The 14,704-nt window shown below is 57.0% G+C and overlaps 1 protein-coding gene across 5 annotated transcripts in view; it reads right to left on the bottom strand.

The window, feature by feature from the left end:
- Positions 1-7,556: 7,556 nt before the first annotated feature.
- The window catches only part of SRC (SRC proto-oncogene, non-receptor tyrosine kinase), a 50,969-nt gene continuing 43,821 nt past the window's right edge, over positions 7,557-14,704 (bottom strand). For all 5 annotated transcript variants that reach the window (XM_082746308.1, XM_082746309.1, XM_082746306.1 and 2 more), the window contains 6 exons: positions 14,179-14,334; positions 12,190-12,369; positions 11,230-11,306; positions 10,360-10,513; positions 10,086-10,217; positions 7,557-9,795 (listed from right to left, as the gene is read on the bottom strand). In XM_082746308.1, the coding sequence (XP_082602434.1) occupies positions 9,587-9,795; positions 10,086-10,217; positions 10,360-10,513; positions 11,230-11,306; positions 12,190-12,369; positions 14,179-14,334 (908 nt within the window). In that variant the 3' untranslated portion in view covers positions 7,557-9,586. The remainder of the gene's footprint in view (positions 9,796-10,085; positions 10,218-10,359; positions 10,514-11,229; positions 11,307-12,189; positions 12,370-14,178; positions 14,335-14,704) is intronic.

The following is a 14,704-nucleotide window of genomic DNA, read 5'->3' as shown; positions in this document are numbered from 1 at the left end:
AGCTCTCAGCCACCGCTGGGAGACAGTGAAGGAAGAAAGGAGGAGAGAGAGAGAGACAAATAGAGCCAGGCTCACCTGGAAAAATCTAGATGGAGCCCCCAGGAGCAGGAGAGGAGCGGCAGAGGTGGGGGAAGCAGTGAGCGAGGGGGAGGCGGTGGGTGAGTGGGGACACACACACACACACACACACACACACACACTCCTGTAGTGACGCACAGAATGGAAGCCGAATTCAATAATGGTTTAGAGACAAAGCAGGGGGAGCGGGAGAGAGGGAGGGCGGAAGACACACAGCCCTGTCTTAAGAGGCACAAACAATTGCTGAGGGAAAGAACAAAGATGAGGAACTCTGGGAAGGGAAGCAAAACTAGGGAAGTTCTCAGACAGTCAGAATGTTACCCGGTGAGAACCGCACCTCCCCCCCCCCCCCCCCCCCCCCCCCGCCCCGCGCCCGCGCCCTAGTAAACAGTAACTAAAAACAGGACAAATAGGACGGGGTGGGGGGGTGGCAGTCATGGGAGAAGGAGGCTGTTGGGCACTGGGACATCTGGATCCACAGGTGTAGACACATGTAAAATTCACTGAGGTTTTTCATTTGTGAAAAGGTTTGTGCATTGTGTGGTATGTAAGTTGTTTTATTTAATTTTTACTGAGAGAAAGGATAAGAGAGGGAAGGAAAGAGGTGTGTGTCAGACAGGGAGTGAGGAACAGAGACACACACACAACAATGCCCAGGTAGGAGCAAACCCTGACAAAGTCTGATGAAAAGGGACATAAAAAGGTAATGTGACCAAGGAACACTGACGTCTGGACCCTCATATGGAAAGGGTGGGAGACTCCAGGAAAGACTTGAATGAGGTGGGGGTCCCCCCCGGGCAGGAAGGAAATCACTAACACTGGCCCCCGAGCTAGGGGCACCAAGGGTGGAGTCTCCTGGAGCAAGTGTCTACCCCCGTGGCATGGCCGGGCCAGGGTGACCTGCTCGGGGCGGTGCCACAGACATGTGGGGCCAGGGGTGGGGATGGTGCTGAGGCTGGGATAAGCCTCAAGGGGTGCAAGGTGTGTGTGTGGGGGGGTGTTGGCGAGGGGCTCGGGAGCTCACACAGAAGGGCAGGGGGGCGATGGAGGCTGATGCGGGGCCGCGATGGCTCAGCGGTGTGCAGGGGAAGACAACAGGGGGCCCAGCAAGGGGGGTTAAGAAAAGGGCCTCGAACTAACTCCCAGACACACGGACGGACGGATGGATACACAGACAGATCACCGTATGCTTATCCGCAGAGTGAAAACAAATGCTGGACAGAGCCTCAGAGATGGACGTGGAAGGAGAAAAAGAGAGTTTGGGGATGTGGGAGAGAGACAGAAAATCCAGATGGAGCCGGAGCGGGGATGGGGAGTAAGTAGAGAGCAAGAGGGTGAGAGGAAATCTGTCACACACACACACACACACACACACACAGCTGGGCAGGAACAGCGGTCTCATGATGAGTGTTCTAGGAAGAGCCGAGGAGGAGGACCTCCCCCCCCCCCCCCCGCCCGGGCGGATGGCAATGACCGTCCAAGTGCTGAAGGGGCAGCAGCTGCCCAGCCTGGAAAGCCAGCAAGCCTGCAGGGCGGGGAGGAGGGGAGCAGGCTCAGGGACCCCCGACTGGGCCACACAGATGCGACCTAAGCCTGCGAGGCTCCGGCTCCGAACAAGTGTTGCAGGATGAGTAAATGAGGGGAGAGCCTATTGCGGGACACAGCCACACACACACACACACACACACACACACACACACACACACGTGGCTGTGTGGTCACATCTGGATGGGAAAGCCTACCTCCTGCTGGGGAATGCAGAATCACTCTAAAGCTCAGAGGCAGACAGACGGACAAAGAAAGACAGACAAAGAGAGGGAGAAAGACCCAGAGGGGGAGGGGGAGGCGACAGACAGACACAAACACAAGCAGGACACAGAGGTCTCAAACCAGGCTGTGCGACGGCCCTGAGGGAGGAGCTGGGAAAGAGAAGACTGAGAAGGAGACTGAAGGAAGGAGGATGAAGAGAAAGATCGACTGAGGAGGAGAGAGATGCACCCGAGCCCCCCTGGGCCGCCTCTTGGAGCGGCTTAAATGAGGATTTTATATCCGAATGAATGAAATGTCTGAATGCATGTGAGGTAGAGCCCGTGCTGGATTCAGGCAACAGCGAGGGAGTCGGGGGGGCCATATGCCACACACAGCACCCTTCCTCACACACACCACACACCACACATCACACACACACACACACACACACACACACACACCACATACACCACACACACCACTCCCCTTCACACACCACCCCTCATGCACATCACAAACACACACCACACAGCCACTCCACCTCACACACCGTCCCTCACACACACCACACACCACACTACTACCACTCACATACCATCCCTCACACACCAAACAGCACCCCTTCTCACACACACACACACATCACTACCCCTTACACACTGTCCCTCATGCACACCACACAGCACCCCTTCTCACACACACCACACACACACCACACACTCTACTACCCCTCACACACCATCCCTCACACACACCGCACGCACACCACACACACAACACACCACTACCCCTCACACACCATCCCTCACACACACCACACACACAACACTACCCCTCACACACCTTCCCTCTCACACACACCACATATATCACCCCCCACACAACATCCCTCACACACCACCTCCTCTCACACACACACACCACTACCCTCACACACCACCCCTCACGCACACACACCACTACCCTTCACACACTGTCCCTCACACATGCCACACACCACCCCTCACACATGCCACATGTACCACACACACTATTCTACATACATGCCACACGAATGTTATGTACACCCCACATGTGCTACACCACACACACCACACATTTTCCACATACACACCATACACATACCACATGTGTGTGCACACGGACAAATGTAGGAAGCTCAGAGAAAAGACAAGACTCAGATAAGCCCCCGAGTTAAAAGGGAAGGAGAAAAATGGGAGATAAACACACAAAAAGCAGGAGACTTCCATGGGCCTTTCTCTCCCTCTCCCAGTGTCCATCTGGATGTCTGTCTGTCTCCCTCTTGGGCTTTTTCACACACCGTCCCAGCCCCAGGACTGAGAAGATGTGGTGACTCGGTGGCCATCCCACCCTGGCTCTGCTGGCCCCCACCTCCTGGCCTTTGTCGCCTCCCTCACCTGTTGCTCCTCACCCTCAGGCCTTGCTCAGCCCTGCCTCCTTGGGGAACCCCTGGGCCCTCTGTTCACACGCAGGACCCCATCCCTCCTCTCCCGGGACCATCTGCTGTGCCTGCTCATCGGTCCCAGACAGGAAGTGCCATGTCCAGCCTGCTTCCCAGCGAGGAAGGCAGAAGGCCAGAGGGACAGACAACAGGACCCCATGTTTATTGGGGGGATGAATGAACTAGTGGGGGGACCCCAGAGAAAGGGACAAAGCTGCTAGAGCAAGAGAGAGCTGGACAGACAGAGACAGAGACAGCGTGGGGTGGGGGGACACTCCACTGAAGTCAAGGGCAAACCACAGGGGGCGGAATGGAGCAGGAATTGCCAAGAGGGTAGGAGGCAAAGTGGACAAGGGCCTGCCGGAAACAGCATTTACCAAGGCCAGGCACAGAGGAGATGCTCAGGAAGCCCACAGCCCACAGTACTTTTAGGGACCCACAAAAAAAAATTAATTGCTCTTCAAATCAGAAGACAAATAATCTTTTAGCTCCAATTTCTTTAAGTAAACCCTGCACCCAACATGGGACTCAAACTCATGACCCCCTGAGGGTGCGACAAAGCAAAAGATGAACATCTAATGAGACCACCGCAAGGGGGAGGCTTGGGAGGGAGCAGAAGCAGACAGATGACAGACAGATGGACACACAGGTAGAGCTACACGGAGAGACACAGACCCAGGACCCCATGGGTCACCCTCGGAGGCCGGCACAGGTCTGGGCACTGGGTGGGACGAGCCCTCGGGTAGGAAGGACTGGGGACACCGAGGGCTAGAGGAGTGACAGACAGATGGACAGAGCTCCATCCACCCCCGACCCAGACCTCCTTCCCCAGCTGTTCCCATCTCTGTCTCTGTGTTTCTCTCTGTCTCTGTTCATCTCTGTCTCTCTGCAAACCACAGCTTCTTGGAGCCCGTGGGAGAAAAATGGGAAAAGATGAGATGAGAGCAAATGCAGACAATAGGCCTCATGGGTGTGTGTGTGTGTGTGTGTGTGTGTGCACATGTGTGTGCACAGGTGTGTGCACAGGTGTGTGTGTGTGTGTGTGTGTGTGTGCACATGCCTTCAGCACAGGGTCTGGTCAGAATTTCAGGAGGTGGAGAGGAGATGAAAGCAGCAGAGGATGAGCGAAGAGAGCCACAGCCGGGAGGCAGCAGGGAGCAGGGGCGTGCACGTGCCCCCCACACACCCCTGCCCCACACATACACACACACACTGCACGCACTGGAAGTGCAGCAGTGGAAAGGAGGCTGGTGAAACCCCGGGGAGCAGAGGCAGGGAGGGGCGGAGAAAGACACACCGGCACAGAGGGCCTGCACAGAGACGCGGGCGGGCGCAGGGACTCACATCTCCGCAGGGGCCACGGCCACATGGGCCGCGGCCACACAGGCCCAGGACAGATCTTCACTCCGAGCTTTCCACATGAATGTCTGACCGAATGGGCCAGTAACCCACAGCAAGAACCAGTGACCACAAGCCAGAGCACAGACAGACAGACACATTCTGAGAGAGAGAAGGGGACACGGGGACCAATGGGCAGAGAACAGATTACAGACCCGATGGACACACACACACAGACACATGCCCCGCCCTCTCTAGGGGGAAGGGGATGGGGTGGGGGCAGCAATTATGGTGTTTTCGTGGGGGCTTCTCTGTATCTTTCCTACCTTGTGATGAGGATTATGTATTATTTTTTTCATGAGGGAAAATATCTAATTTTCCTCCAAGAAGAAAATGTATACAGAGTAAGGGGTAAACCACTGAAGGCGCCTGGGGGGCTCAGTCAGTTAAGCATTTGCCTTCAGCTCAGGTCATGATCTCGGGGGCCTGGGATCGGGATCGAGTTCCACGTCAGGCTTCCTGCTCCACAGGGAGTCTTCTTCTCCCTCTGCCCCTTCTCCCTCTCCTTCTCTCAATCTCTCTCTCTCAGATTATTAAATTTTTTTTTTTTCAGAGAAAAACCAGCGAAATCAGGAAGGGAAGGTGGAGAGGACAGGGGGTTCCAGGGTCCCCGGTCCCTGGAATGGGCTTGAATCTGGACAGTGCTGTGGGAGGAGCAGGCAGCGGGGCTGTGAGACAGTGGTCCCAGTGGACTGCACACCTCTGACCTCTCCATTCTGTCTCTCTCACGATGAGTTGAGCAAAAGCAAACTGGACAGAAGCCCAGAGGAGGGAGTCAAAATCAGAGAAGGAGCCGGAGACCAGGGGTGGGAGGGAGAGAGGCTTTCCTTCCTCCCTTCTCTGACCGGACACCATCCATGTGAGACCATCTTCCCCAGTCCTTCAGCTCTTGTTCTAGTCGGTGAGCTTCGTGAACTGGTTCAACAACCCTTGCAAGGTCCAGGGGGTTGAGAAAGCTCCAGCAGGTGGTCTGTGGCTTCTGAGATTGTTTTGAAGGATGAATAGGAGTTTGCCAGGTTGCAGAGAGAAAAGAAAGGGCATTCTCCATGGGCAAAAGCATGGAGGTGTGGGAGCACCTGAGGAAGAATCAGAAGCTGGAGAGATTGATAAGGAAGAAAATCTGTGCGACAGAGACACAGAGAAACTGGAGAAATAGACAGCGGCCAGAAACAGAGAAGAAGAGAAACCAGCAACGGCCCAAAACGGAGAGACACATATAGAAACAGAGACAAAATCAGAAGCACACACAGCTGCACTGGAAACTATAGAGAAGTGGGGGAAGGGGGTGAGTAGGCAAGAGAATAGAAAGAAACAAAGAAAAAAGTGTTGAGACTGAGAGCAAGGGCCAGACAGCCATAGAGAGCTGGAGAGGCAGACAGAGGAAAGAGATGGAGACAGAGAGACACAGAGGGAGACACACGCAGAGAAACGCAGAGCGAGAGAGAGAGGTACAGAGAAAAGAGGCTCCGACTTCCCCCACACCCTGCAAATTGGGGGGGTCCTGACCACTCCCCAGCACTGTGCAAGTGCCCTCTCCACCTACTCTATGTGGTGAGTGCTTTGTCCCTGTCCCTACTGGGGCTGAGACACATCCCTGGCCTGCTGGTGCCTTCCTAAGCACAGCCCCTGCCCACCCCTGCCCACATGGGCCCACTCCTGCCCACATGGGCCCTCCCAGTGACCAGTGCTGTCTGTGCCCTCCGTGCCCACAGAACCAGCTGTACACTTCGGGGTCCAGTCCCCAGGAGCCCGGAGCTGAAGCACCAATTTCCTGGATTGTGTTCACGTAATACACACACCGCTGGAGAAAACAGAAACATGGGCTTCATACCCCGTGGATACCCAGGTCCATGCTCACCCCAGGAGCCTGCAGGCTACCAGACACCCAGACAGGTGTGCATACAGACACACACAGCCCTGGGCAAACAGATGCCCAATCTCCCAGTCACATACCCATGTGAACAAAAGGTTGACTCCACGAGACACACAGTCCTGGGAGCCCAGACTCACAGAAGACCTGCACACATGCCCACACACACCCACACAGTCGTGCATGAATAAACGAACCCATGCACACAACCTCATGAACATGAAGGCATACACGTCCTAGGCACACACTCCCAGGAGCAAGCAGAAGACACAAGCCACCAACATTCATGTTCCAAGAGTGTACACACCCATGGTGTCTCTGGGTGTCCGTACTGACCTGGGTACCAGGGGATTTGGCTTGTGAAAATTCTACTGCAGAGAGACATGTCCGAATTTTGAAATTTGCTTTTAATTAGACCATTATTATGGCCAGAGGTGACACACAGATGCATGTGTGATCTGATGTAAAAGAAATTTCTTCATGTAGGTTGTTGCACAGAACTACCCAGTTGGGTCCCTTTGGGTGGGGGGAAAGGGGAGGAGAGGAAAGGTCTTTGGATTTTTCTAGAGGGCCCAGGAATTTTGTGGCTCCAGCCCCACCCCAGCCCAGCACTCTGGGGGAACACACAGCAAACCCAGACACATGACCCCTTAAACACACCCACAACCCCACACTGGCCCGACCGTCCCACCAGGCCCCCAGGGTGCTAACTGCCACCACACACCCAGGACATCTGCGACCTGAACTGCTCATGCTCTGGGAGTCCTGGCTTCGTGGCTCACACAAAAGCCAGCCTTCCGCCAGGTGCAGATACGTACACACAGCAGCCACATTCCAAAGTGGCTGTCTCCAGCCTGATCGTGTCTCCCCCTGGCCTGGAGTCCTCTAGCCACCAGTGGGGCCTGAACAAAGGCTCCTCTGACCACAGTCAGGCCTCACATCCCGTCCCGCTCACTCTGCAGCACACGGTAGATGCTCAATAAACCACTGGTCAAACTCTGAGGTCTGTTTGTGTTTAATCAGACAATATGCAAAGTATTTACAACCAATTCTGGATCCCCCCTCCCCCCCCAAGCCTGGGCCGTGAAATGTGGGACCCCCAGGCCCCACCCAGCGCTGGGGGGGGGTCCCCTAGGCCTCTGCATAGTCATCTGAAATCTACAAAACACTGTTTATTTTTAAAAAAAGAAGAAGAAGAAGAACAGTATTAGGACACCTTATACAAAGGGCCCCGGGCAGCTGGAAGGGGGCTTGAGAATGCACCGGGGTAAGCGAGCCCAGATTTGACCGGGACAGACAGCAGACTTGCGTCATAAACATGGATGAAAGGAAAAGTTGAAATTTCATGGGCAGGCCCCACATGGCCTCCTTCCCTGCTGGCGGGGCCCGCCTGGCTCGAGAACCCCCGGCAGCAGGGGTGTTATTGCTATGGTGGGGGGGCTGTGGGGGGGAGAGGCACAACACGTCCAGGGAAACAGAGCAGGGGAGCGTTTTTACATGTTAAATATGGACACACATGGAGGAACACACACGTGCACACACACAACACACATACACGTACGTAGGGGCCCTGGGCAGCAGGCCCACAAACCGTCAGCCACCCATTTTTAAGATGGGCACACTGAGGCCCAGGGAGAAGCCACCACATACCCCAAGGCCAAACACCAAAGCGAGGGCCAGTGCGCCTCTAGATGCCCCCGGCTGGGCTCACCAGCTGATGCCAGGCCACAGGGGTCCGGAGAAGAGCAGGTGCAGGGCCCACAGCCTCCCAGGAAGACAGACACTGCAGCCCAAAGAGGATGCAAGGGCCACCCACAGTCCCACAGCCAGGTCTGGGGCCTGGCAGCAGATGCTCCCCCTCTCGTTAGGCACTCCTTTCCCTACTCATGAGTTATGGGGTGCCCCCCTTAGGGAGGAGAGCAGGCGTCAGGCATTGAAATGACACAGGACACACCAGGGGAAGGAAGACTAGGGGTTCTCTCCTGAGGCCACGGCCTCCCAACCACTTGGATCTTCTATTTCTGTTTGATTGCCTCCAGATCCCGAGAGCTCACTCTCTTTCATGGCTGGCTAGCTCCAAGGATGAAAATCCACCCACGTTCTGATTGACATCTGCTGCCTGACTCCTGCCTCAACAGCCCTCTTTCCTAGCTCCGCCCTCTGTCTGTCTCCACTCCCTCCCTGCACGACAGGCCTGCTAGGCGGGTGGTGGCAGCAGCCTTGGGCCCCTGGTCCCCTGGGCTGCCCCAGTCTGTCCAAGAACAATCTTGTTGGTTCCTGAGGAAGACAGGGAGCACCGGGTTCCAAACCCACCTCAACCCTGAACTGCTCTGTGGTTTTGGGCAAATCACATCCCCTCTCTGGACTGTCTCCCTATGGGTACTGTGAGGACAAGGAATTGTTGATCTCTAAGGGTCCCTCGGGTCTAAGAACAGGACTCGAGGGGGGTGCCTATGCTCCCCACCAGCATGAAGCCAAGCTACACTTCAGCTGCCCAGCCTGGGAGCCACGGCAGAGGAGTCTGGACCCAGCAGCTTCCACCAACAGGTGTTTCTGAAAAGGACGGCAAGGGGCAGGGTGACAGGCAGGCCGAGGGCCGGGGCCTGCCGCTCCTCTTTGGAAAGGCTCTTCGGCCAGCTCTGGAGGCAGACCTGGGGGCACATGGAAGTGGGAAGGGGCCCACGCGAGGAGCAGGCTGAGGCTGGGAAAAGGTGTCCTCAGCCTGTCCTTCTCCCGCTTCCTCCCGCTGAGCTGCACAGAGCCCCACGAGGGAAGGCTGGAAGGATGCAGGTGGCTGGCACAGGAGCCTGGACGCAGTCACCGTGCCAGCCTTGGACCCTGTACCCAGGGCTGCCCCGGGTCCCAAACCCTTCTGTGCCACAAAAGAGGGAGGGGCCTCATCACTGGCGAGTCAGCCCCACAGAGGGGATCAACGTGGGCAGGCAGAGGGGAGGCAAGACCTGACATCAGGGGCCCCCCCAGCCCAGGATCCAAGCCGAAAAGCCCGTCTGGCCCTGCAGCCTGCCCCCCTATAGGTTCTCTCCGGGCTGGTACTGGGGCTCGGTGGACGTGAAGTAGTCCTCCAGGAAGGCCTGCAGATACTCGAAGGTGGGCCGTTCCTCCGGCTCCTTCCGCCAGCACTGGCACATGAGGTCGTGCAGGGACTCGGGACACTCAGGTGGGCAGGGCATCCGGTAGCCCCGCTCAACCTGGTCCAGCACCTCTCGGTTGACCATCCCTGTGGGAGGGGGGAGGCGTGAGGGGACGGGCTCCAGTGAGGAAAGTCGGGTAGGGGCAGGAGGATGAGGACGACAGAGAGGGCCTCTCGCCCAGGATGGGGGAGGGTGACCATGGGTAACTCCCCTCCCCGAGGCTGAGAGCCCCGACCAGAGAGCTCCTAAGATCAGATGCTCAACCTCTTTGTTATACAGATGAGGAAACAGGCCTGGGAAAGGGTATGGCTTGCCCAAGGTCACCAGGGCAGAGGGGATTCAGGGATCAAAGATAGGGCACGGGGAGCCCTCTTACCAGGGTAGGGCACCCGACCCTTTGTCGTGAGTTCCGTCAGCAGGATCCCAAAGGACCACACATCCGACTTGATGGTGAACCGGCCGTAGAGGGCCGCTTCTGGAGCCGTCCACTTGATGGGGAATTTGGCACCTGCGGGAGGGAGAAAGGTCAGGGGAGGCTCAGGAGAACCTCGGGACAGCGCTGCCAGGAGATACCACTTCCATCCCCTGCTGGACAGATGCAGAAACAGGCTCAGAGAAGGCCAGATGGCCCCGACCCGGACCCTGCGCACCTTGTCGGGCTGTGTATTCGTTGTCCTCGATGAGCCGAGCCAGCCCGAAGTCAGCCACTTTGCACACGAGGTTCTCTCCAACCAAGATGTTGGCAGCACGGAGGTCCCGGTGGACGTAGTTCATCCGTTCCACATAGGCCATGCCTGAGGCGATCTGCAGGCAGAACGCCAGAAGCCCAGCTCAGGGACCATCCCCACCCCTGCATCCCGCCCCCCTGCCCGCCCCACCCCGCTGGGTCACCCTATCCTTCCCAGTCTTCTGACTAGGGAAGTCAGCTTCCAATAAACACCGCTGGCACAAGAGGCAGGACCAGCGCGCGGCAGAAAGAGGAAATGCAGGACAAAGGGCAAGGGCAAAGGGGAAACACGGACAAGATCCAGCCTGGAAGCAGGGCAACTGTAAAAAAGAAGCCCCAGAGGCCCCACAGATATAGAGGAGTGCCAGGCCGTGTCTGCTGTCCCCAGTCCCCTCGCCGAGCCTGTTTTCACATGTTAAATGGAGAGACAGCCATCCCCACCTCCCCTGATTGGGAGAAGGATTAATGAAGGAATGACTGTTGAGCACCACCTACAGCAAGCAAGTACTAACGCATGTTTGTTGAGTGACTGAGTAACCTTTACAGAGAAGAAAACTGAGGCCTGAGGTCCCACAGCATGTTGCTGACCTCTGATACCCAGCGAAGGGCTCTTTCCTTGCCCAGGGATAAATGTGGTGGGTCGGCGCGGGGGGGGGGGGGGGGGGGGGGGGGGGGGGTTGGGGGGGTGCTGGGCGGGCAGTCAAAGCATGCCGCCTGGAGGGGGCGCTCAAGAGGCAGCAGCGGCAGAGGTGAGCGGAACTGAGGCTGTGGGAGGTGGGGGGGGCTGACTCACCTGAGCAGCCATGTCCACCAGCTGCGGCAGCCGCAGGTACTTGCCTGTCTCCCCCTTGAGAAAGTCCAGCAGGCTCCCTGGACAGAGAGGAAGCAGCACTAACTAGCCCCCGCCCTGCCCTCCCAGAGCCAGGAAGCATGGACTCCCGGATCCTGTCCTCCAGGGGCAGGCCAGCCTCCGTGTAAGCAGCGCTCATTTCAGGCAAACCCACCTCTGAATAAAGTTTCCCTCAGCATCTGTCACTCAGCAGGCAAAGCGGGACAGGAAACAACCAAATGTCTCCGGGAGAACAGAAACTGTGGTCCGTCCCCACCACGGATATTACTACCCAGCAATTAAAAAAGGGACAGACTACGGATACATGGGACAAGGACAAACCTCGGATATAAAAGATAGCAAGGTGAAGTTCTAGAATAAACAAACCTATGATGGCAGAGGGCACGAGTTATTGCCTGGCTCTAGGGCTGGAGGCCACTGTCTGCACGCGGCAACAGAGAGCTCCTGGAACTCGAGTATGGTAAGGGATCCCTGGAGGGTCCGTTTGTTAAAACTCATGGAACTGGACCCTTAACATGGTGTATTTTATCATTTGTAAATTATGCCTCCAAAGGGCAAATTTTGAACAATTGAATTAATTTAAAAATTAAGTACAGGTCAAGCCAGGACCTTGACCTAGATGTGGCCCAGCTTGGATGGCTGGAGGACTTCTCTTTCAGCCGCAGAGCGGCAGGTGGCGTTGGAAAACCAGCCAAGGGGAGGAGACGAAGTACATTGTGGGAAATCATAAAAAACAAAATGAAATGAGAAAGGCAACCATTGGCGTGAGAAATTGGTTCTACTGCATTCCACCTTTTAAAACGTACACCCTAGATCTGGGGGCATGGGAAGCGCGTGTCCCCCCCCGCTCCGTCTGGCAAGGGGCTGCCCCATGCATCTTTGTGCCGGTCGCCCGGGCCTTACCCTTGCTCATGTACTCCGTGACGATGTAGATGGGCTCCTCGGACACCACAGCGTACAGCTGCACGAGCTTCTCGTGCCTCAGTTTCTTCATGACCTGGGCCTCCTGCAGGAAGGCCTCTGGAGACATCGTGCCTGGCTTCAGGGTTTTGATGGCCACTCTGGTGGTTCCGTTCCAGGTCCCTATGGGGGGCAAGGGGTGCAGCAGGCTGCCTCAGTGAAGGTATCCCTAATTCCATCCCATGGGGCCCCAGAGGGGCCTGCCTAGCCATGTGACCAGTCCAGCCGAGGCCCGCGAGACACTCCACAGGAGGCTATTACAAGGATGAGAGGAGTCTCTGGTACACGATCAAGAAACAGCAGTCGCTGAGCTGTTGTTGGGGCTGCTGTCAGTGGAAGTGTCCCCAAAAGCCACACACGTGCCTGACAGATGGAAGATCATGGCTCTAACTCCACCACTGTCTCCTGAGAGACCACGTTCCTTCCAGGCAGCGTGCGGAAGGTGAGTCGGGAGTGAGCACATGAATGGGGCTGGGGAGGGGAGGCAGAGCCGGCCTCAGAACAAAGCCACTACAAGGAGAACATGTCTTGAGCCACACTCTCAAAAAGTAAGGCCTGGCCTGGACCAGGCCCACGAGGGCTTAGAGGTCAGACCAGCCAGGGTCTGACTCCGAGCTCTGCCTCCCGATAGCCGTGAGACCATGGGGCGGTCCTTTCCCTCCTCCGGGCCTGTTTCCTTGCCTGGGAAATTTGGATGTTAGAGTGTCTCCCTGGGGGGCTGTTTGAGAATTAAGTGAGATTCTAGGCACTGGGCCCAGCCCGCCATGAGGGCTCCGTAAATAAGAGCTACACTTGTCATTTGATTATTATCACGGTTTTCAAACTGTGAGGCTTGAGGGGAAGCCGTGTGCTAGCCCAGCGTGTTGAATCCGAGTTCTTGTGCCAACTGGACCCAAGGTGCTTTGATGAGTGGCCCAAGACCCACTCCTCCCAGTCTCTGGGCCTCCACCCGAGGGCTGGGGCCCTGGCCTAGCTCTAGGGTCCTTGCAGCACAGGAAGTCTGGGGATCTGTACCTGGCTCTCCCTGAGTTGGCCTGCTGCTACCACACACACGGGCCAGGAATGCATTTTTCCAGCCCCTGGAACATCCCTCTCCCCTCTCCCCAGCTCAAAGCCAGCACCTCCCCTTTCCTGACTTGGCCTGACCTCCAGCCTGCAGGCCTTGGTCCCTGTAGGGCCTTCCACCCAGCAGCCCTCTCTGCTCTTCCCCAAAGGGAGGAACATTGATGCCAAGTGCACGCCAAGTGCATGCAGTGGCTTACGAGACTGGCACACGGTGATTCCACGGCAGAAGCCACAGGCTCCTACGCATCAGGCCTACCTCACACCAGCCTCCCCGATCCCTCCGCGTCAGCAGGAACCAGACAGCAGAAGGCGGCCTGGGTTTTGTCAGGGCTTCATGGTGTTTGCTTTCAAAAGACAGTTTGCCATTTCTCCAGGGTTAGACAGGAGAGCGTTAACAGGCCCAGAACATGCCAGACCCTGGGCTTCCAAGCCCTCCCTCTGTGAGCAGAGGCATCTCTTCCCATGGCTAAGTGCTAACGTGTGGATGCATGGGGCGGGGGGCAGCGTTCACTCACACCCCACGGTGGATTCTCTTATCCCCACCCCCATTTCACACTGAGGAAGACAGACACAGAGTGGAGCCAGCTGGCCCAGACCACACAGCGTCTTCGGGGAATCGTGATGTCCAGCCGCGAGCAGCTCTTGGCAAACAGGTGCCACGGTCTGCAGAGGGATGGGGGAGCTCCACATGTAAAAGAGAGCCCAGTGTTCAGTAGGGACAACAGAGACTCGTGGTGGTAAAGCAGGGGGGCCTCGAGCTGTCCCGTGGGATGGACATCCGGCTGGTTCTCTGCTGGGGACACCAAAGCCCCCCCCCCCTCCCAAGAGAACCATGGCTTCTTCTGGGGGGCAGGGGCAAGGTCTTACCCATCCACACCTCTCCAAAACAGCCCTGGCCCAGCTTGACCTCCAGCCGTAGGGACTCCCGAGGGATCTCCCAGGCATCCTTGGCCAGGCCCTGAGTCTGGGGCTTGGACGTGGGGCACACGGTGGTGAGGCGGTGGCACAGGCCGTCAGCATGTTCTGAAGACAGAGGAAGGGAGGTAGAGTTCAGGCCAGGCATCTGCTTTGGGGCCTCTCTGTCCCACGGTGTGTGACATACACAGGGGATGCACGCAGGCTCTGGGCACACGTGGGCTGCCCTCGAGGCCAAGCATCCACACCTGGGTGTCACCATCCCCTCACACTGCCTCGCACTTCTGCTCCCAGAGTTATTCACTTATTCATTAATCAGACTTTAAGGGGTGGTCACCTCAGTGAGCACCAAGGACACAGTGGGGGACAAGTCCAGGGGAATCCTGCCCTCAGGGAGCTCCCAGTGAAGGAGGAGCCCAGCTTCCCTTCATCATCTCCCAGGGCCACAAGTGCGATGGAGGAAAGCCGTGTGTGCAAC

This window comes from Mustela nivalis (genome assembly GCF_964662115.1).
Source record: "Mustela nivalis genome assembly, chromosome: 8".
NCBI classification, from domain to species: domain Eukaryota; kingdom Metazoa; phylum Chordata; class Mammalia; order Carnivora; family Mustelidae; genus Mustela; species Mustela nivalis.
This window is presented reverse-complemented; position numbering and strand designations above follow the sequence as displayed.